Raw genomic sequence first — 22,773 nt, 5'->3', positions numbered from 1 at the left:
GATCTCTTAAATAGGATAAAATACATCCCCAAAAAGGATTGTGTCAGGAGATGGGGTAAATACATAAGATATTAGACATTTCTTCTGTACATGTTTATATTTGTCCCAGTATAACCATTACCACTAAGCAAGGAGATGTTTGCGAAGAGAAAAGGCAATTTAAGCTCCTGCGACAATCACTGCTACATTCCTTTGGCATTGCCTCCAAGCAGATCTTCCTTGCCTGTTTGCATGACTATTGCACAGAAGCATCTCTGTCTTGATAGAAAAAAGTATTTTTCTACCTTGTAGCTTGCTTTATAAATCAGAGCTTCAGAGAAGAAAATTTGTGATTCTATGATGCTGTGCTTCACCATTCCATGAAATCCTCCGAGTCTCCTTTCCTTCCCTGTTTAGTTCTACATGGTGTTGCTTCTCCATGTATGGCTGTGTCTCCCAGAGGCTCCTGTCTTCACTATTTATTGCTTTCCAGCTTAGATGGTTGACATAAGCTGCCAGCAATCTCATTGGGCACATCACCCCATGCTAATTTTGTTTTCTCCCCCCTTCAAATGTAATTGGGAAGTTGCCTTAGGGACTTCACAAGTCAGGCATCTGGAGCTATTACTTCCTCAACCCCTGAGATGGGCTGTCTTCTGGGAGCCAGAATACACTGAAATCAGAAATTGCTGTGAGGTTATTGACAAAGAGCATCTCTTGGTGATGACATCTCGGCACCTTGTAACTACAGAAACCCTCAAGCTGGACAGCTTTATGAGCTTTTACCAAGACTGGAAACCCATTACCAAACCACAGTGTTACCCACCTACTCAAAAACATTATTCTACAATTATATTTCGAAAATGGAGGTGATACTAATGACCGGAGAATAACACTCGAGTATAAAGTTCAACTGATCACTCTAATTCCCTCACTGAATAGACTATCTCTTATTGTGCCCATGCAGGGATATGGTCTGGATAGAAAGGGGCTGCCAGAGCAGTGAGCAGTGGCTGGGCTGTTGGGGGCAGAGGGTAATGGATTCTACTCTGCAGGAACATGGGGAGTGCCACAGGGGTTTGTCTCCTCAGTCTATCAAAACAGAACCGAAGGAGAACACCACTTTGTGCAGGGAACATCCCACGGTACCTGAGCAAGAGAAAGAGAGCAGGGACAGAGACCTCGGCCAAGATTCCAGAGCATCAAGCGAGTTGGAGACTATGAAGCACATCCAAAACCAAGCCAACACAGGTCAAGTCAATCCCCTGGTCAGGTTTAGGTCCAGCAAGTGCTAGGGAAGTCCACAAGCAACCTCAGATCACCACCAATGGATTCCATAGATGTGCACAACTCCTGCTAAACTGGAAACCAGAACTCCTCAAACAAAGTGCAACCACCTTGTGCTGAGCTTAAATAGAGATGGGGGGGAAATGGGCAGAGGGTGAGGCTGGAGCCCCAGCTGAGGCTGCTCAGGGGGGTAAAGGCCTATTAGCTCACCCTGGGACAATTCATCATTGCCTCAAATGCCCATTTCTCACCCTTCAATACAGTGGAAGCCCTAAAGCACCAGCTCAGGTGTTGGACATCCAGGCACTGCATGTGGATAATCCTACTGGGGCTGGAAAACTGGGCACACAAGTGTGCACAGAGGGACAGCAGCAGCTCCAGAGAAGGAGTCACTTGTGCTTCATGTTGCATTTAGGGACCCTCTGCGAGATCAGGAATGTCTCTTAATCCATTCCCATTCTGTTGCCAAAACCTTTGCATGGTCCACAAGTATACCAGAAGCATCCTATGAGCTGCTCATCACTGCTGCTGTGCAGCTGTGCTCAGGCATGGCTCATCTACACCATGTCTCTCAGATGCCCAAGCACCACGATGCCTTTCAGAGGTGATTTCACATCTTTTGATTTTCCTTCTCTTTCCTCTGGTAAGTCACGAGCAGCCCTGGAGGCTTCCTCCCAGGAGAGCACATGCAACTGTATTTACAGCCCCAGCACCACAAGCTGGGCTCTTGGAGTCTGGCAGGAGCTCCCCTCTCTTCACATCAGGTGCAACAGAGCTATTGAGTGTCACCTCCTGGCCATGATGGCCTACGACCGGCACGTTGCTATCTGCCAGCCCCTGCTTTATGTGACCATCATCTCCAGCCGTGTCTGCTGGCAGCTGGTAGCATCATCCTACCTATTTGCCTTCCTCAGTGCCATTATATACTCATGGTGTGTTTGGAGGATCCTTCTGCGGTCCCAACCGTATCGACCACTTCTTCTGTGACACTGCCCCTGTGCTAAAGCTCGTGTGCTCCGACACCCACAGCAGCGAGATGCTCATCTTTGCCTTCATCGCTATCAATTCAGTTGGCACAAACGTGGTCATTTTGCTCTCCTACATCTCTATCCTCTGCACGGTGCTGAGGACGTGCTGAGCACAGAGCAGGGCCAGAGCCTTCAACACCTGTGCCTCCCATTTGACGGCCGTTTCTATATTCTTTGGGACAGGATTCTTCATGTACCTACAACCTTCTTCTAGCCACAGGAGCTTGGATAAGTTGACCTCCATCTTTTACAGCGTGGTCACCCCAATGCTCAACCCATTCATCTACAGCCTGAGGAACAAGGAGGCGAAGGGGGCTCCGCTGAAGTGCGGGAGATTCAACCACTGGCAACATAAGACAGTTCTATCATTCAGGAGATGCACAAGTCCTGTCAATTGGTAATACCTATGGGGCACTAAAACAATGGGGATTTCCTATAATCCTGATGATTAGATGCAGGTTCTTCCACAGTTCCTGCACAAAAGTCAATGACAGCATTTTATGAGAAATTAGTACCCAAAATCACATATTCCTTGGAAGAAAACCAAAAGGAGACTGGGTCTCAAACTTCCTTTCTCTTTGCAGTCACCAGACTGAAGGAAGAATATTAGAATTTTTGTAAAGTCTATGGATGGTGAACAGTCTCTTGTTTGCTCTGGCAAACAGCAACTAGATAGAAAATATTGTCTTAGCTAAGGGGGAAAGTGGATTCTATCTCTGGTGAGTGAATGAGCTAGAGTCCATATAATTAAATTCTAAAGAGCTTGGCAACCAGAGACCTTTGATACCAAATGATTCAAATGTGGCTCATATAGACCTGAGCATATAAGGCTGCCTTCTTAAATACAGAGAACTTGACCTTATCTAACTAAAAATCAGTAAGAAAATCTTACCTTTACATAACTTATCTGGGTTTATCCTTTAGGTAAGAAAGGGGACAGAAATCATAGAGTAGGGCCTAACATAAATGAGAGAAATGCATCTTTCTTCTTAAAATAATCTACTTCATCAGTTACTATGATTGCAATTCATCTATATCACAGGAAAAGGAAGAAGCCCCTGAAAATAAGAAGAGGACATAATGCAGGTTTGAAGCTATCAGCTGGGGATGCTGACAGCTTTGAAAGTTATTTCTGACAGGGCTAGCAAGGAGCCAGGTGCTAATGTCAAGTGTAAACCTGAAAAGACCAAGATGGAGGGGGAAAAAACTACAGGCAATAAAAGAGTGTAGATAAATCGGATTGTCGGTGGTCTTGTTGCACAAACCAGTCACAGGGAGAAAGCAAGACTTAGAAATGGTTCCAAACCTAAGGAAGAGCCTGGGGAAACCAGAGTCCTTGGAGTCAGTGACGCTCTGGTGTCCTCTGTCACAAAACCAGCAGATGAACATCGTGCCAAAGCTACTTCCAAACCAAAGTGTTGGCAATCTGCTGAAGAATGAAAGTCTAATGTTATACTTGGTAAAGGAGAAGGTACTAAGGAAAAGATAACAACACTTGAATGTAAGGATCAATTTATTACTCTCCCCCCCTCATTGAGAAGGCTTTCTCCTAATTTGCCCATATGGGGACATGTTCTGGATGGAGAGGGACTGCCAGAGCAGTGAGCACTGGCTGGGCTGTTGCGTGCAGAGGGTGATGGGATCTGGTCTGCAGGAGCCTGGGGACTGCCACAGGGGTTTGTCTCTTGAATCTCTATAAACAGAGCTAAAGAAGAACACCACAGTGTATAGGGACCATCCCACAGTACCTGTGCAAGAAAAGTAGGGCATGAACACAGACCTGGGCCAAGTTCAACTAAAGCTCCAGAGCATCAGGAAAGCTGGGGATGAGGAGACAGATTCAAGACCAAACCAAGTCAGGGCGAGTCAGTCCCTTTTTTGGGATCAGGTGAAAAAAATTGCGAGGAAGATAGATGAGAAACCCTAGGTGACCACCAAAAGATTGCACAGGTGTGCTGAGCTCCTACTAAACTGGAAACCAGAACTCCTCTAGTAAAGCTCAATCTGCCTGTTCTGAGCTTAAAAAGAGATGGGGGAACAACAGGAAGAGGGTGGGGATGGAGGCCCAGCTGAGGCTGCTCAGGGGGATAAAGGCCTATTAGTTCAGCCTGGGACAATTCCTCCCTGCCTCAAAATGCCAGTTTTTCACCCTTGAATACAGTGGGAGTCCTGAGGCACCAGCTCAGCTGTTGGACATCCAGGCACTACATGTGAGTAACCCCACTGGGGCTGGAAAACTGGGTTCACCCTCCACAGAGGGACATCAGCAGCTCCAGAGATGGAGTCACTTGTGCTTCATGTCCCATTTGAGGACCGTGTGCAAGATCTGGAATGTCTCCAAACCCATTTTCCTTGTGTCAGTATGGTCAGACCAAAACATTTGCATGGTCCACAAGTATGTAGGAAGCATCCTATGAGCTGCTCATCACTGCTGCTGTGCAGCTGTGCTCAGGCATGGCTCACCCACTCCATGTCTCTCAGATGCCCAAGCACCACAATGCCTTTCAGAGGTGATTTCACACCCTTTGCTTTTTCCTTCTCTTTGTTTTCCTCTGGTAAATCATGAGCAGCCCTGGAGGCTTCCTCCCAGGAGAGCACATGCAACTGTATTTACAGCCCCAGCACCACAAGCTGGGCTCTTGGAGTCTGCAGGAGCTCACCTCTCTTCACATCAGGTGCAACAGAAATGATGCTGGCACAGAGACGTTCTCTGCTGCATTCGGGATAAACCCTTGGCTCCTATCAGTCGGTGGCAGAGGACAGGCACAGGAGGTAACACCAACACAAAGCAGAGCCTCACCTGCATTGAGGCAGTGGGCTTGTGTCTGCATGTTCTAGGGTCTTCTTTGGTAAAGGTGTGTCAGAAAACAGCCTTACCAGTGTGTGTTTTCTTTATAAGAGGGAGTAAGGTTGATGCAGGTTGTGTTTCTTTTACATAGGCAGCTAAAGCAAGATGCACTGATTTATTCAAGAATTAAATGAGGATGACTCTTATTCTGTTATACAGAAATGTAACAGTTCAGATTGTCAGCAGAACATAATCACTAACAAATGAGCCTTTGGAATCAGCCTGTTAGAAGCTAAATACCTTTTTAAAGCAAGAAACTTAATGCCTGTTGTAACTCAGAAGGGAATAATTCATGAATTTACCAATGTCCGTGTTATTTAATGTAAATGATCTCAAATAGTTTAGTAAATGTGATTTGGTGACTGGAATGATAAAAGCCAAGGGAAAATGTCTGGAGTTCATGCATGTGGAAGCTGGGCTTTCACTGCGACTGAGAATTTCTCTTGCTCCACGATTACATGCAATCCTATGCATTCAAATTGAAGGTGAATACAGATCTGAATCTTTGCTCAAACCTGAAAACACGTGTGCTTGAGTAACTCCAGAGTTTTAACTATTCCAGCACAGAAAAACAAAAATGCCCTTTGTTGCTTCAAGAAGCTCCCTGTTCTTTTCTAAACACCTTACCTGAAAAACGTAAAATAGATATAATTTTGGTTAGAAAATACATTGGAAAATTCTATTTGCAGTTATTCTATGGCAGTTAAAATGGTCACTGATTGGAGTTAGATATGGTCCAAATCCGAATGTCCATTTTTGATCAGTTTGATGTTTCTTTTCCTTTTGCCTCAGCAGGGAACACCTGGTCATGGCAGGAAATCACACCCAGAATAAATTTATCCTGTTGGGAATTACAGACAGCCCATGTCTGCAGACCCCTCTTTTTGTCTTGTTTCTAGTGATTTACATTGTCACTTTGGTGGGGAACGTTGGCATTGTCACATTGGTTCGGGTGTCTCCCAGCCTCCACACCCCCATGTACTTCTTCCTCACCCACTTTGCCTTCACTGACATCTGCTGTTCCACAGTCATCTCCCCCAGGATGCTGGCAGACCTGTTATCAGAGGACAGAACCATTTCTTTCACTGGCTGCATGATGCAGTTCCTCACTTTTATTTTCTTTGGCAGTGCCGAGTGTCACCTCCTGGCCATGATGGCCTACGACCGGCACGTTGCCATCTGCCATCCCCTGCTTTACGTGACCATCATCTCCAGACGTGTCTGCTGGCAGCTGGTAGCATCAAGCTACCTATTCGCCTTCCTCAGTGCCACCATCTGCACATGGTGCCTGTTTGGAGGTTCCTTCTGTGGACCCAAATACATTGACCACTTCTTCTGCGACATCGTACCTGTGCTTAAACTCCTCTGCCCTAATAACTACAGCAGTGAGATGGTCATCTTTGCCTTTCTCACTATCAATGTGGTGGGCACGAGCGTGGTCATTTTGCTCTCCTACATCTCTATCATCCGCACTGTGCTGAGGACGTGCTCAGCAGAGAGCAGGGCCAGAGCCTTTCGTACCTGCACCTCCCATTTGGCGGCTGTTTCCATGTACTTTGGGACAGCATTCTTCATGTACCTACAACCTCCATCAAGCCACAGGAGCCTGGATAAGGTGGCCTCCATCTTCTACGCTTTGCTCACCCCCATGCTCAACCCATTCATTTATAGCCTGAGGAACAGGGAGGTGAAGGCGGCTCTGGTCAACTGTGGGAGGAGATTGCTCAGCAGATGGCAACATAAAAGAGTTGTATCATCTAGGACACACAGTTCATCTAAAGTGAGAAACCCTTTGGAGCATGAAAAAAATGGGATTTTCCACTAATACTCATCATTTTATATAGGTTCATCCACAACTCCTGCACATGAGTCAATGACAGTATTGAATGAGAAATACACACCCCAAATCACATCTTCCTTGGAAGGAAACCAAGAGGAGAGGAACCTCAAACTTCATTTCACTTTGCAGTCACCAGCCGGTGGGAAGAGTTTACCCTCAATTATCCCAGGCCTCTTTTCCTCCCAGGAAACACCAATCAGCTTTATCCCATTACAACCTTTCTCAGTGATAAATATCTATTTTTCTTGCCAGATTCTTGACCTTGTCCCTCAGCTCCAATAAAACTCCTCCCTCTTACCTGTGAGCTCTTTCTTAAAGCTGCTGTTGTGGGAGGGAAGAGGCAGTGTAGTTTTACATTTGCTTGTTGAAAAAGAGTCAGAGAAAAGGTTTTAAAAGATTTATTGCATTTGTTTGTGCCTTTCAAAGAGAAGAAGCTGGTGGGAATGAAGATCTCAAGCTGCCCCTTTGAATATCAAGGGGAATCCCTCCCCAGGCTTCAGCTTCAGACTAGATTTCACTTCAATTAAGGAAAAGTAGAAAATAGAACTCCTAATGCAGATTGATGAACTGTGCTGAGACTACCCAGTGTTAAGGACAAACTGGGCATATCAAGTGGTCCTCCTATTCATTTTAAGTGGTGTTTTGCACTCTTTTAAAGTGTCCTTTACTTAAATGGTGAGATAAATGGAATTCCAGCTGGAGATAAGCACCCACATCCCATGTCCATGCCCAGCTCACACTAAAGCACACCAGGAAACACCAAGTGGTGGCTTGCACTTATAAATACAGCATGAGGCAAGTTTCCATTACTGAAAGACAATCCTGAACCCAGAATCAATGGTAACTGAGAGCTGCCTGGGTCAGAAAGAAGCAAAAAAACCACTGGTGTGGGAAAATGTTTTCCTTTACCTCTTGTGAGGGAGAATTAACTTCTATTTGGGAAGCACGTGGGTCATGGACAGTGTCTTTTGTGTGCTCTGGAAAACAGCAGTGAGAGGTGTGTGGAAGAGTGGCTTCTATCTGTGGTCAGTGAGGGAGCCAGAATCGATGTACTTACTTGCTGATGAGCTTGGCAGGACAGAGACTTTGATATCAGAGAGCTTCTTGAAAACCTTCACCACACCTTGGTTCTTTGCTTCTTTCTTGCATATTGTAGCTGAGACATGTAGAATATATACAAATAGAATCATAGAGCCACAGAAAACCCAAGTTTCACCTCAAGAGATCATCTGCTCCAAGCTTTAATGGGAAAGGGAGCGTGGATGAGAAGTGTCACGTGGAGGGCTCATCCCTGCTTGATGAATTACCCCACTCTGGTGTTCTTATCCCCTCTTTGGTTTAAGAAAGATTCCAAAGCAGAGACAGCTGCAATACATAACGGTTTACCTAGACTTGGTGCTACATTGCTAAGGGAGGTCTGGATTGCTATAGTCTTGCGTGCGGTGGATCCAACTCAGGGAACTCCCAAGAGGAACCTCAGTCGAACGTACAGGGGAAGAACAGCTGTCAATGCCAGCAACAAGAAACAGGCTTGGGGTTCTGAAAATACATTTGATGACAAAAGCATCATTGCATGATTCTGCTTCAATCTTTGCAGAGAAGGGATCTACAAAATTCAGAATGCCCTGGCTGTAGACACAAAATTCCCATATCAGGTAAATAACAGAGGTCCTGCCATAGAAGCCCAATATTATACTTGGTAAAACAGAATTAACTAATGACCAGAATAAAATACCAGGAAATAAAGTTCCCCTTACTACTCCATTTCTGTCACTGAGAAGAGTAACTCCTTTTTTACCCATGCAGGGATGTGGTCTAGATGGAGAGGGAATGCCATGACAGTGGGCACTGGCTGGGCTGTTGCATGCAGAAGGTGATGGGTTCTACTCTGCAGGAGCCTGAGGACTGCCACAGGGCTTTGTTTCCTTAATATCTTTCAACAGAGACAAAGGAGAACATCACAGTGTGTAGGGACCATCCCACAGTACCTGAGCAAGAGAAGCAGGGCAGGAACAGAGATTGGGGACAAGTTCCAACAAGCTAAACAGATCCACAATGAAGCCTAGGTCACCATCAAAGGATTCCTTAGATGTGCCGTACACCTACTAAACTGGAAACCAGAACTGCTCTAATAAAGCACAAGCTCCCTGGCTGAACTTAAATAGAGATGGGGGACAAATGGGCAGAGGGTGGGATGAAGCCACAGCTGAGACTGGTCAGGGGGATAAAGGCCTATTAGTTCAGCCTGGGACAATTGATCCCTGCCTAAAAATGCCCATTTCTCACCCTTGAATACAGTGGAAGCCCAGAGGCACCAGCTCAGCTGTTGGACATCCAGGCACTGCATGTGGATAACACAAGTGGGGATGGAAAACTGGGCTCTCAAGTGTGCACAGAGGGACTGCAGCAAACCCAGAGATGGAGTCACTTGTGCTTCATGTCCCATTTGGGGACCCTTTCAAGATCTGAAATGTCTCTAAAATCCATTCTCATTCTCTTGCCAAGGTCAGACTAAATTCTTTGCATAGTCCACAAGTATGTCAGAAGCATCCTATGAGCTGCTCATCACTGCTGCAATGCAGCTGTGCTCAGGCATGGCTCACCCACACCATGTCTCTCAGATGCCCAAGCACCACAATGCCTTTCAGAGGTGATTTCACACCCTTTGCTTGACAGCAAGCAAAATCCACCTGAAGCATCAATCTCTTCATGCCCAGGTGCACTAATAAAGCCCATTAACAACGGCAGTACCTATGTGGCTTTAAGGAGATGCCTTCCCCCTTCTCCCACATTGAGGGGAGGGAGTGGGTGACAAGTGAATGCCTACATGATTCATCCCTGATTATTCTCATAACATTCTCAACTGCCTTTCCTAATGCTACTTAAACAGGATTTCAGCAATGCAAAGACAGTTCCTGCAACCATTTCTACTCTCACAGTTGCCACTTGTTAACATCTTCCTGTAAAACCCACCCAAATGTTGATTTTTGCCTTTGCTGACTTGACTAAGGCAGTACTTGTCCCCACACCAAGTTTTTATCATTTCGCAGGGGTTTTTCTTTCATTTTGCTATGAGCAGTGATGAGAAGAGCAAGGAAACAGCAAGCACCTGAATTCAAATCAACAGGAGAACTGCAGTAGTACCTAAACAAAATTCTTTTCACTGGTAACTGTCCAGTAGGTCCAAGTGTTGTGACACGTATTACCCACCATACTGTGGTCCTGGTGTATGGATTCATGAAACACTTCCTTGTCCACTTACTTCAAGAAATTCTAGTTTATGGAGTTGGAGATGTCCCTGTATTAGTTTGTTTCACAGAATCCCAGAGTGGTTTGGGTCAGAAAGAACCTTAAAACTCATCCGGCTCCAACCTGTGCCGGAGGCAGGGACCCCTTCCACTGGAGCAGCTTGCTCCAAGCCCCTGTGTCCAACCTGGCCTTGAGCACTGCCAGGGATGGGGCAGCCACAGCTTCTCTGGGCACCCTGTGCCAGCGCCTCAGCACCCTCCCAGGGAGGAGCTTCTGCCTAAGAGCTCATCTCAGTCTCCCCTCTGCAGGTTCAAGCCATTCCCCTTGTTCTGTCCCTACAGGCCCTTGTCCAAAGCTCCCCTTCAGCTTTCTTGCACTCCCCTATTATAGTAAAGAACGGCCCACAGTAAAGTCTCCCTGGAGCCCTTCCCCCTCTTGCTGCCCATTACAGTCCTTCTATCACACTCTCCATCTGATCTTTCCCATCTCCTTTCTTCCACTATCGGGCACCTCTCCCTCAAGCTCTCCTTTCTGCCTTCAGTTTCCAGCACAATGGGTGGAGAAAGGTTAACAACACCATCAAGGAGAGCACAAGGACTGGGGCTGCCTTGGTCCCCAGAGTTGTTAAGAAACAAATTCCCCAGAAAGCCATCTCCAGGCAGAGAGAGGACAGGAGGGTGACCATGAGTAACCAGTATGGATGTACCAAGGGTAAGTTAAGCCTGGCCAACCTGAGTGCCTTGGGTGATGTGAGCATTGATGTTTGCTTGGACAAGAAGCAGAGGACAGCATTTACCTCACCGTTAGCAAGATCACCACGATCTTCTGTTGGCTCTTTGCAGCCAATATTGTGAGCTATGGTTTGAGTAAAAGGAATTGAAGATGGGTGGAAACCTGGTTCATTGTACATGGTGCCTGACATTGCTGATGGACCCTGGTACCAGCTCCTATTGGTGAGGTCCCTGTCACTTCCCTGCCATGATAATGTCAACCATGGCCCTTGTGAAGCTGTAACTGCCTCAGAAATGCTCCAAAAGTGGATGTCAAAGGTGGGATTGTTCTGTGCTTTGCTCTAAGAGAGCCCAAAGCCCTGTTGCTTGCTCAAGCTGAGGTCATCTCCTCTGGGTACACTTCTCCTCCTCCAAACTAATCAGCACAGAGAAGAAATAATGACCTGCTGTGGGCTTTGTCACCTCCTGGGGCCCAAAGAGATTCACAGTCCCACATCCCCACATCACTTGAAATAGGAAGGGGGTTTGCTGATGCTGGTTCATTCCCAGGCTCCCTGCACAGCTCCAGGCACGTTCATCTTCACATCCATCTCCGAGAGCATCAGGAGGGCAGCAGAGACAGAGCTGAGATGTAAGTGAAGGGCAGCATCTTCCAGCCCATCTTTCTCCTGTGCTTCTCTCTTGCCAACAAGCAGCAGCTCCTGTCTTCATGTCCTGCCCTACTTCAGGGTCCTGGGCTTCTTGATGATGCTCTGGGCTTCCCAGGGAGCTGCTTGTGCTGTGTGCTCCCCATGCTGCTGCTGAGAAGGCAGGTTTGGAGATCACCCTGGTGGAGAGCACCCTCAGGAGGCTTCCTCACCTCTGAGCAAAAAAGGTTTCCTGGGTGAGCACCAGAAGCTTTCCTGTACAGGACATTCAGGGTGCTCCCCATTGCTGAGATGAGGCAGGTCCAAAGATTGTATATATTCCCCCAAAACAGATGATCAAGAAGAGGTTACTGAACACTGGGGGTTGCATATGTCTATTGAAGACCCCATGAACAGGCTAAAGACCCAGGAAAAGCATTTAGAGATGAAAGAGTGTGTCAGGAGAAAGAGGAAATCACTATAAAAGCCTGTGAGCCTGTGTGTGTTTGCATATGGTGCTGGGAGAGACTGCAAAGCTCTTCCAGCTCCAAACCCGTGCCACGAGCAGGGGCACCTCCCACTAGAGCAGGCTGCTCCAAGCCCCATCCAACCTGCACTTTCCATCCGTCAGGAATTTGTTCCAGTTAAGAAGTCCCAGCAGAAAGGGAAGAAGCGGGTGGTTGGGAAATGCCCACAAGAAGAGGGATCAGTTCTGCACTGTGAAAGCACCGTGTTTCTCTGTGTTCCAGGTTGAGCCGGATGGTCTCCAAGCCCCAGGCTCAGCACTAACAAAGGTGATGAAGTGCAGCACTAAGGTAAAGCTACTCGGGTGTGCGACCTCCCCACTGCTTTCCACAGAGGTCATTGCTCAACATCTCAAGGCGAGCCAGAGGAGCAGGCACCGCGTTGTGCCATGGTGTTCAACTGCTTGAGCACCCCTTTGTTCTACCTGTGCTGGCACAGGACTTTCACCAACCTGTTCCTCATTGAGCTGTGCCTGAACTCTCCCTTTCCATCCTGCAGGACTGTCTCTGAGCAGCTCCCACCACACAGAGGCTTTTCCACCTGGGACATCCCTGCCTCTTGGAGAAGAAACCTCCAGCCAGGAGCTCACCCACAAAGCACCATCCAGCCCATGGCACAAAGCAATTGCACCCAAGTGACCCAGTTCAGCCTGGCCGGATTCACAGAGGACCCAGTGACTCAGCTCAACTTGTTCCTGCTCTTCCTGCTCACCTACCTTGTCACCATCATGGGCAACCTGGGCATCATCATCTTAATCAGGGCCAGCCCCCGCCTCCACTCCCCCATGTATTATTTCCTGGGCAACCTGGCCTTTGTAGACCTCTGTTCTTCCACCATCATCAGCCCCAAGATGTTGGTTGACTTGATGTCAGAGAAGAAGAGCATTGCTTATGGTGGGTGCATGGCTCAGGTCTTCCTCTTTGACTTCTTTGGGATGACTGAATACTTCCTGTTGGCTTCGATGGCCTATGACCGTTACGTGGCCATTTGCCATCCCCTGCTGTACCCCCTTGTCATGTCCCCAAAGTGCTGTTTCCAGCTGGTGACTGGCTCGTACCTCGTGGGGCTGACCAATGGTGTGGGACAGACCATCAGCATGTCCACCCTGTCCTTCTGCAGCTCCACCGTCATCGACCTCTTCTTCTGTGACATTTCTGCTCTCATCTCGCTCTCCACCTCTGACACCACCCTCAGCCACATCATCCTGACCACTGCAGCATCTCTCTTTGGTGTGTCCAGCAGCCTGGTTGTCCTGCTCTCCTATGTGGCCATCATCGCCACCATCCTGAGCATCAATTCAGCTGAGGGCAAGCGCAAAGCCTTCTCCACCTGCACCTCCCACCTCACCACTGTCAGCATCTTCTATGGGGCATCCTTCTTCACATATTTAAGCCCCATCTCAAACAGCTCAAGAGAAGAAGATAAATGGGCTGTGGTGCTCTACACCATGGTGCCTTTCATGCTGAACCCCTTGATCTACAGCCTGAGGAATAAGGAGGTGAAGCTGGCGTTGAGAAGACTCTTGAAAATAAAATGATCTTGAATGCTCTAAATATTGGGCCAGATAGAATGGAGATGTGGGGGAGATGCTCAGCTGTTTGTGAAGTACCTTAGATGGACAACTTGTCGGGAGTCTTCTGCAGCAGTACTTACATGATGTACTGTGAGATTTGATAGCACCACCTGAATATATTAAAAAAAACATTGCAAAAGCTTTTACAATTGCCCTGACTCAAGGTATTGGCTGTGTCATTTGTCGCTCTCCTTTTGCTGGGAAAATCAGAATAAAGAGAGAGTGAATTCTACTGTTCCACTAAATCAAACTCAATTTCTAGGCATGTTGTGAAATCACTGAGGGCCATAAAAAAAAGACGCCAACTCCTTTAGCAAGATAAATGGAGATGACAGCAAATAACTGGCACATTGTGCAGGAAGTATTTTTAGGTGTTGATTCCCAAATCTCATTCAATGATTTCCAGCACCATTCCCCTCATTTCATTTCTGACAGCGAAGATTTTAACTTAAATATGGTATCTGTGTGACCCCTATTATGACTGAAGGCGCTTTGAAAGAGTTTTAAGACGTGGTAGTGATGAATCCCAGCCAAAGGGCAGATGCTATCAAGGAACCCCTATCCCCTGATCCACACCTTTGCTTTCCAACTCCCTGCATACAGCAATAAAAGCCATGGTCTCCACGGCAGCCAGACCACAGCAGAGCACAGGAGCTGTGGGGTTGTTCAGCAGCCTTCAGACCTGATGCATGGCAGTCCATGGCAGCCTGGAGCAATGGCATTGCCTGCCCTGATTTCTCTCTTGTTGCTTTCCTGCACAGAGACCTGCTGGCTGATGGGCACACATTGCATACATAAACCACCACAAAATATTCCAGTCGTTTGCCTCAGCCCATAGAGCTGTAGCCAGGACTATGGGGAAACCTGGAGCCATGGCTGAGCCTTAGGGCTATCCTACACATATGCAATAACCTGGGTTGGAGGGAGAAGCTCCACAGCTGGATTGAATCAAGCCAGGATCAAAGTGGTTTGCTGATTCCTTAACAACACACAACTCACAGGCACCCAGGGTCAATCAGCTGAATCCTGCTTTGTTCCCAAAGCTTCCTGATAATTCCCTGGTTATTATTTAACCCAGATGACTGCTGTTGTCCTGTTGAGCCTTGGGGACAAGCAGGGGCAGAGGTTTCACATCCACCCTGGCGCCTATTTCAGTGTTTGACTGCTCTTACAGTGGGATTTTCCCCCTTCCCTTTGTTTCTAACTGGAATTTCCCATGCTGCAAATTCATAATAGGAAATCCGAGATTTATCCTCATCTGCAAGAAAAAGCACATGGAGAACTTGCTGATGGCATCAAGTCACAAAGAATGTGACACCATTAATTCTTGCAGGAATCCTTTGTCTGTCCCTGAAATCCTAGAAGCATGGATTGTTTGGGATTGGAAGGGAGCTTAAAGCTCCTCCAGCTCCAACCCCTGCCACAGGCAGGGACACCTTCCACTAGAGCAGCTTGCTCCAAGCCCCTGTGTCCAACCTGCCCTTGAACACTACCAGGAATGGAGCATTTACCAGTGGTTTGGTCAACCAAAGTCATGAAGTAACTTGTGTCTGTGCCTGAGCTGTCCAAGTTATTTCTTCACGATGATGTCTGCATCACACAGACACAATTCCATAGTCCTAGACCATTATCCCAGTGAAACATTCACATGAGCATGGGTACAGCGGGTCAGATTGAATGAACCGTGTCAGGAAGCATAAAGGCATCTGGGACTGACTTCAGTTGCCTGAACATTGATTATTAACACGATGGAGATGCCCCCGAGTCTGCCTCTGAGCTTTCAGATGTTGCACCAGAATGACCCAACTGTTCTGAAGGTTGCATGATGTACATGTCAAGTGCATGGCAATGTCCTGGGCCCTTCAGGACAGAGGAAATGGCACAACATTTCTATATGACAAAAAACAAACCTGACCTGGGGCATTTCACTGCATCTGTCTCCTTCCCTGCAACTTAACTGGTATTTTCCACCAACACTTAGAGGGAAACATGCAAAAAAGAGTGGTTTCTTACTTCTTAAATTATCTTCTTTTTTTTTCCCTTATGAAGTTTTAGTCCGACTGAAAACTCAAACAACTCTTTCAAGACTGCTGGGAAGAGGGATTAGGAGATCTGAAGTAGTTTCATTTTCTTCAAATTTATATAAATAAAAGTTAAGTCATTAAATCAGAGTTCAGTGTCTCCATCTGTGCTCAGTGAAGGTGTGTTTCTGTATCTCTAGTATTTGTACAGATAAAGAGCAGTTTCAAGAGTTCAAGTTTGAAGATGCACACACACATGCACACACACAGAGCATTCACCCCTCCCTGTGTTTCCATCCCCATCAGAGGCTGGGGTCAGGCTGCATGGACTGGGCTCCTTTTAGACTCATTGAATCAACCAGGTTGGAAAAGCCCTTCAAGCTCATCCAGTCCAACCATTCCCCAGCACTGCCAAGGCCACCACTAACCCATGGCACTGAGGGACACATCTACACAGTGTGTGAACACTTGCAGGGATGATGACTACAGCCCTGCCCTGGGCAGCCTGTTCCAATGCCTGAGCACCCTCTGGGGCAGGAATTGTTCCTCAGCTCCATCTAAACCTGCCCTGGTGCAGCTTGAGGCCGTTTCCTCTTGTCCTGTCTCTTGGATTAAAACAAACTGAAAAAAGGTTTGAGGGGGGCAGCTGATCCAGTTTGACCTCCAGGAGGCCTTCGCATCCTGACTGGAATTAGATTAATGCAGACAAAGCTATTCTGAGATGCATATACTGTGGAGAGAGGGTGCACGGTACAAGTGCTTCTGATGTTCAGACCTGCTCTGGACCACATCCACCCTCACCAGCTGTCCTAGGATGTGATAAAACATCCTCTTATTCCCATCCCTTCTAGAAGGGACCTGACTGTCTCATAACTAGGCAATGAATTTTAGATGTTGAGTCAGGTGACCCCATTCCCATGCTTATTCTCCCATCCCAAATCCATAATGGTAGGAAAATCACATTTATGAAAGCCAGTCAGGCATGGAGGATGGATGGAGTGGACTACAACTTGCCTCACAGCTTAAGAGACACAAGCAAATCCATCCCAAGGCAAATAATGACAAGAAGTTTAAAGTATGAGGTGTCCTTGAGGAGGTCCAAAGGTGAGGAGAAATACAATGACCTTCCCCAGCCCCCTTTATTAGGGGTCAAAAGCAGGAAGGGACAAAGCACCCCATTAGCAAGAACCACATGATATGCACATGTCATGAAGACAGGGATGTGTCTTTAAAGAGAGAGTAGGACCAAGCATGCATGGGCACAGAAAGCCCTCCAGCAGGCCCGAGATCCAGGCTTTCACAATACAAGCAGTCACAGCTATTTCCATCACAAGTGATGCTGCTCACTTTGCCAAAGCAAGAAGTGGTCCTTGGAGACCAAGCACCCTTCCAGGAGTCACCAGCTTTAACAAGACCTTCTGGGGTTTACCAAGGAAGTTTCCTCATCACCACAAAAGCTTCTCAGAAGACTTGGATGTGACTTCCCTCACTCTTCATAACAAGCCATCAGAGATTAATTAGCTGGGGATAACAAGAAAGAAACTTTCTTCTTTGTTAACAGCAAAGTTCACTTCTACAGCTGCCTTGTTGACAGAGATGGCTCATGCCCAAAGCAAAGGAGTTGGAGGGTCAGTGTGTTGGCATGTTTGGGTATTAAGGACAATTTCATGGGCCTGGCTCAAAGAATCCCAGCCTGGTTTGTGTTGGAAGGGACCTTAAAGCTCCTCCAGCTCCAGCCCCAACCCCTTCCACTGGAGCAGCTTGCTCCAAGCCCCTGTGTCCAACCTGGCCTTGAGCACTGCCAGGGATGGGGCAGCCACAGCTTCTCTGGGCACCCTGTGCCAGCACCTCAGCACCCTCCCAGGGAAGAGCTTCTGCCTAAGAGCTCATCTCAGTCTCCCCTCTGACAGGTTCAAGCCATTCCCCTTGGCCTGTTCCTGCAGGCACCTGTCCTAAGCCCCTCTCCATGTTTCCTGAAAGCCCTTTAGGCGCAGCTTTATGGGGAAAAGTTCCTTTCTTATGGCTCTGAAAAGAGCAAACCAACACTAGTATCTTCTAGGCAATAATTTCCTATCCATCCATGCAGAATAGAAACCCCTCATCAGGAAGTTAATATCTGCTATTAGCAACCTTTATAAAAGCAAACACACAGCCAGGACACTGATGACATTCATTTTCCTTTCGTATTCTGTCCAGGAAATGATTTATGAATGCTGAGCTTTGAGGCTCTAGTGCATTAGACATTACTGACCAACAGAAATGATGGAGGACAGGCTGGATGGGGCTTGCAGCAACCTGCTCTACTGGAAGGTGTTTCTGCCTGTGGCAGGGGGCTGGAACTGGGTGAGCTTTAAGCTCCCTTCCAACCCAAACCATTCCATGGTTGTATGAAAAGCTGCTTTCACCTGTTCTCGGGGCCTTCACCACTTCTCTGGGCACCCTGTGCCAGCGCCTCACCACCCTCACAGGGAAGAGCTTCTGCCTAAGAGCTCATCTCAAGCCACCCCCATGCCTTTCCAAGCCATCAATAGTGGTAAAGGCAGACACAGAGATGAACTCACCAGTGTTTGAAGATCTCCTTGCTTCTTCCACCACCAACCCCAGAAGGTTTCTTCGCTCCATTATAGCGGTGGTGTCTAAAAGAATCCACACTAATATCCCCCAGTTCATTTTCAAAAACTAAGATAACATGGCCAACAGTTTTAAAGGGAGTACTGAAATCAAACTGAATTTATCCTTTTTATTTCTACACCAAGGGAAACTAAGGTAGCTCAGCTTCCAGCCACCCTACAGACAACAGCTTGGTACTCCATGTTACTGGAGTCTCCTATACACCTAGAACCCACACACTGGAGAGGAACCACATGCCCAGTGCAGGATCTACGCAATCAAAACCCAAGCCTTCAAATCCTTTCCAACCAAATGGAAAAACCATACTTCCCTTGCTTCAGGACATTTCTTAACTCATCAGCTAAAAGAGACATAACAGAGACCTCCAAAAACAAACCCACTCACCCTCGCTAAGACATAACTTACATTAAGACACAAACATGAGTGCTTCTGCTTACCTATTTATGAGCCAAGGTCCCATTACAGCTAAGGAGACTCAGGCCAAGGCAATCAGCAGAGCTCATTCAGATCTCTTCACCTGGAGCAATGGAGGTGTCTGCCTTGCAGTGAGGGGCATGAACCCCACCAAATCTCCCTCAACACTAAAGGGAGCTGATGGACCCAGTAAACACATAGAGGTGACATGGTGCATTCCAATGTAAGGAGATAAGTGCTTCCCTAAGGACATTTGAGGTGATTCCTAAATCCAGTCACTAAGTACCCAAAGAAGGGGAGGTAGCTCATGTGGTGTTTGCTCTGCTCTCCTGGTCAGATGATAACCCCATTGAAGGCAGTGGCAGCCCTTAGACACAGCAAACCACTGGTTTCCTTAAACACACACAACAAGGAGCAAAAAGGTTTCCCTTTTGAGAGCAGCAGCTCCAATGAGAAGCCACAATGAGCACAGTGATAGGGTTGTAGCCACAGACTTGTGTTTTCAAGACACTAAGAGCTCATATTCCTGTTTAAACACTTGGTGATGGTGAAGGAGAGAGCAGCTGGACATAAAGTCATTGAATATTGTTGTAGAAGGCACCAGAGAGACCTTATGGTGGCCTTTCCCAGAAAACCTGGAGAGGGGCTTTGGACAAGGGCCTGTAGGAACAGGCCAAGGGGAATGGCTTTAACCTGCCTGAGGGGAGACTGAGATGAGCTCTTAGGCAGAAGCTCTTCCCTGTGAGGGTGCTGAGGCGCTGGCACAGGGTGCCCAGAGAAGCTGTGGCTGCCCCATCCCTGGCAGTGCTCAAGGCCAGGTTGGACACAGGGGCTTGGAGCAAGCTGATCTAGTGGAAGGGGTCCCTGCCCGTGGCAGGGGTTGGAGCTGGAGGAGCTTTAAGGTCCCTTCCAGCCCAACCTATTCCATGATTCGATGATTTCAGGGACAGAGAAAGGATTCCTGCAAGAATTAATGGTGTTCCATTCTTTTTGGCTTGATGCCTCCTGCAAGTTCTCTATGTGCTTTATCTTGCAGATGAGGGTAAATCTCAGATTTCCTATTGTGAATGTGCAGCATGGGAAATTCCAGTTAGAAACAGAGGGAGGGGGAAAACCCCACTGTAAAAGCAGCCAAACGCTGACATAGGGGCCAGGGAGGGTGTGAAACCTCTGCCCCTGCTTGTCCCCAAGGCTCAGAAGGACAACAGCAGTCATCTGGGTTAAATAATAACCAGGGAGTTATCAGGAAGCTTTGGGAACAAAGCAGGATTCAGCTGATTGACCCTGGGTGCCTCTTAGTTGTGTGTTGTTAAGGAATCACCAAACCACATTGATCCTGATTTAACTGAATCCAGCCATGGAGCTTCTCTCTCCAGCCTAGGTTATTATGTGTGTCTAGGATAGCCCTAAAGCTCAGCGATGGCTCCAGGTTTCCCCATGGTCCTGGCAGAGGCTGCAGCTCTATGGGCTGAGGTAACGCACACATTGGAGTATTTTGGGGTGGTTTATGCATGCAGTGTTTGCCCATCACCCATCAGCTCTCTGCGCAGGAAAGCAACAAGAGAGACATCAGGGCAGGCAATGCCATTGCTCCAGGCTGCCATGGGCTTACACACAGGAGGTCTGAAGGCTGCTGAGCAACACCACAGCTCCTGTGCTCTGTTGTGGTCAGGCTGCCATGGAGATCATGGCTTCTATTGCTGCCAACAGGGAGCTCAAAAGCAAAGGTGAGGAGCAGTGGATGGGGACTCGTTTATAGTTTCTGCCCTTTGGTGGGGATTCATCACTATCACGTCTTAAAACGCTTTCAAAGCACCTTCATTCATACCAGAGGTCACACAAGTACCATATTTCACTTAAATTCTTTGCTGTCTGAAATGAAATGATGTGAATGGTGCTGGAAATCATTGAATGAGGTTTGTGCATCAAAACCTAAAAATACTGCCTGCATGGCATCACACTTATTTGCTCTCATCTCTATTTCTCTTGCCAAAGGTGTTTTTGTCCTTTTCTTAAGGCCCTCAATGAATTTACCAACACTGTCTAGAAATGGAGTTTGATCCAGTGGAACGGTAGAATTCACTGTTTATTCTCATTTGCCAAGCAAAAGGGAGAGCAAAAAGGAAAAGAGCTTTAAGCTCATCAAGTTCAAGCGTTCCCCAGCATTGCCGCGGCCACCCCTAACCCATGGCAGTGAGGGCCTTCTCTATAGGGTTTGTGATGCCTGCAGCCCTGCCCTGGGCAGCCTGTTCCAATGCCTGAGCACCCTCTGGGGCAGGAATTGTTGCCCTCAGCTGAATTGATGCTCAGGATGGTGGCGATGATGGCCACGTAGGAGAGCAGGATAACCAGGCTGCTGGACACACCAAAGAGAGATGCTGCAGTGGTCAGGATGATGTGGCTGAGGGTGGTGTCAGAGGTGGAGAGGGAGATGAGGGGGGAAATGTCACAGAAGAAGAGGTCGATGGTGCTGGAGCTGCAGAAGGACAGGGTGGACATGCTGATGGTCTGTCCCACACCATTGGTCAGCCCCACGAGGTACGAGCCAGTCACCAGCTGGAAACAGCACTTTGGGGACATGACAAGGGGGTACAGCAGGGGATGGCAAATGGCCACGTAACGGTCATAGGCCATCGAAGCCAACAGGAAGTATTCAGTCATCCCAAAGAAGTCAAAGAGGAAGACCTGAGCCATGCACCCACCATAAGCAATGCTCTTCTTCTCTGACATCAAGTCAACCAACATCTTGGGGCTGATGATGGTGGAAAGCCAGAGGTCTACAAAGGCCAGGTTGCTCAGGAAATAATACATGGGGGAGTGGAGGCGGGGGCTGGCCCTGATTAAGATGATGATGCCCAGGTTGCCCACAATGGTGACAAGGTAGGTGAGCAGGAAGAGCAGGAACAAGTTGAGCTGAGTCACCGGGTCCTCTGTGAACCCCGCCAGGCTGAACTGGGTCACTTGGGTGCAGTTGCTTTGTGCCATGGGCTGGATGGTGCTTTGTGGGTGAGCTCCTGGCTGGAGGTTTCTTCTCCAAGAGGCAGGGATGTCCCAGGTGGAAAAGCCTCTGTGTGGTGGGAGCTGCTCAGAGACAGTCCTGCAGGATGGAAAGGGAGAGTTCAGGCACAGCTCAATGAGGAACAGGTTGGTGAAAGTCCTGTGCCAGCACAGGTAGAATGTTGCAGAATGTCTCTAAGAGCAAGGCCATGGATCCTTGGAGGCCTTGTGCGAGCAAAGCAAGGTGTAGGCCTCACAGGTAACCGGAAACCGGATGTGGGAGGAGAATGTGAAGAAAGCTGTGTAGAACTAACCAATACTGTTGTGACTAGTAGGCGTGGCTAAACACCACGAGGATATAAGCAAACTGCGCCACAAATAAAGTAGAAGCTTGCTTATCACCCATATTGGGTTGGTGTGTCTTGCTTCTCCTTGCCATTTGCAAATGGTGCCTGAACAGGGAGCATGGACTACAGGGCCCCAGCTACCGGGGACCCGGATTACAGGGCCCTGAGTATCAGGGACCCGGAATGGCGAGTGAGCGGCGCCGGCGGCAGCGGCCGGGGAGCGCGGGCAACGCTGCTGCGGTGGCGTGACGGACCCGGGTGCTTGGACTGACCGAAAGGAATCTGCCGCTGGGGCGAACCAGACACTGCTGTGTCGGGAGGCCGATCCGGAGACTGAGGTTACAGGACGACCCAGAAGAAGACGATCCGGAAAAGGCTGGCCATGAAAATGGACCGAGAGGTAGCCCTGGACTTATTACAGTGTTTTTTATAAAAGCGGGGAACTGAGCCCTGAACTTTTTACAGTGCTTTTTATAAAAGCGGGGAATTGAGCCTGAGACTCTAAAGCAGCTAGCAGGTCTACTGGCTGTAGGGAAGGATAAGGGTTTTTTTGTAGATCCTAATACAGTTTTTGAGGAGAGTGAGTGGCAAAAGTTTGGTGATGAACTATTTGACTCAATGCTAAATGATGATAAAACGGCAAAGAAACTCGGTAAACCATGGAGAGAAGTATAAAC

The 22,773-nt window shown here is 47.8% G+C and overlaps 2 protein-coding genes across 2 annotated transcripts; both read left to right on the top strand.

The window, feature by feature from the left end:
- The first annotated feature begins 5,950 nt into the window (after positions 1 to 5,950).
- On the top strand, positions 5,951 to 7,075 carry LOC133282904 (olfactory receptor 8U3-like). The gene has a single exon (XM_061479264.1). It carries the CDS (start codon positions 5,951 to 5,953, stop codon positions 6,965 to 6,967), a length of 1,017 nt encoding a protein of 338 aa, XP_061335248.1. The 3' UTR covers positions 6,968 to 7,075.
- Positions 7,076 to 12,723: 5,648 nt separating this feature from the next.
- LOC133282870 (olfactory receptor 5G25-like) lies at positions 12,724 to 13,650 on the top strand. Its single transcript, XM_061479217.1, has one exon. It carries the CDS (start codon positions 12,724 to 12,726, stop codon positions 13,648 to 13,650), a length of 927 nt encoding a protein of 308 aa, XP_061335201.1.
- Positions 13,651 to 22,773: the final 9,123 nt, after the last annotated feature.

Source organism: Pezoporus flaviventris, unplaced genomic scaffold (assembly GCF_033815535.1).
Source record: "Pezoporus flaviventris isolate CSIRO_AGI_PZ_B2104156 unplaced genomic scaffold, CSIRO_AGI_Pfla_v1 ptg000145l, whole genome shotgun sequence".
Lineage (NCBI taxonomy): Eukaryota > Metazoa > Chordata > Aves > Psittaciformes > Psittacidae > Pezoporus > Pezoporus flaviventris.
The sequence above is the reverse complement of the archived record's forward strand: the minus strand, read 5'-3'. Positions and strand labels throughout refer to the sequence as shown.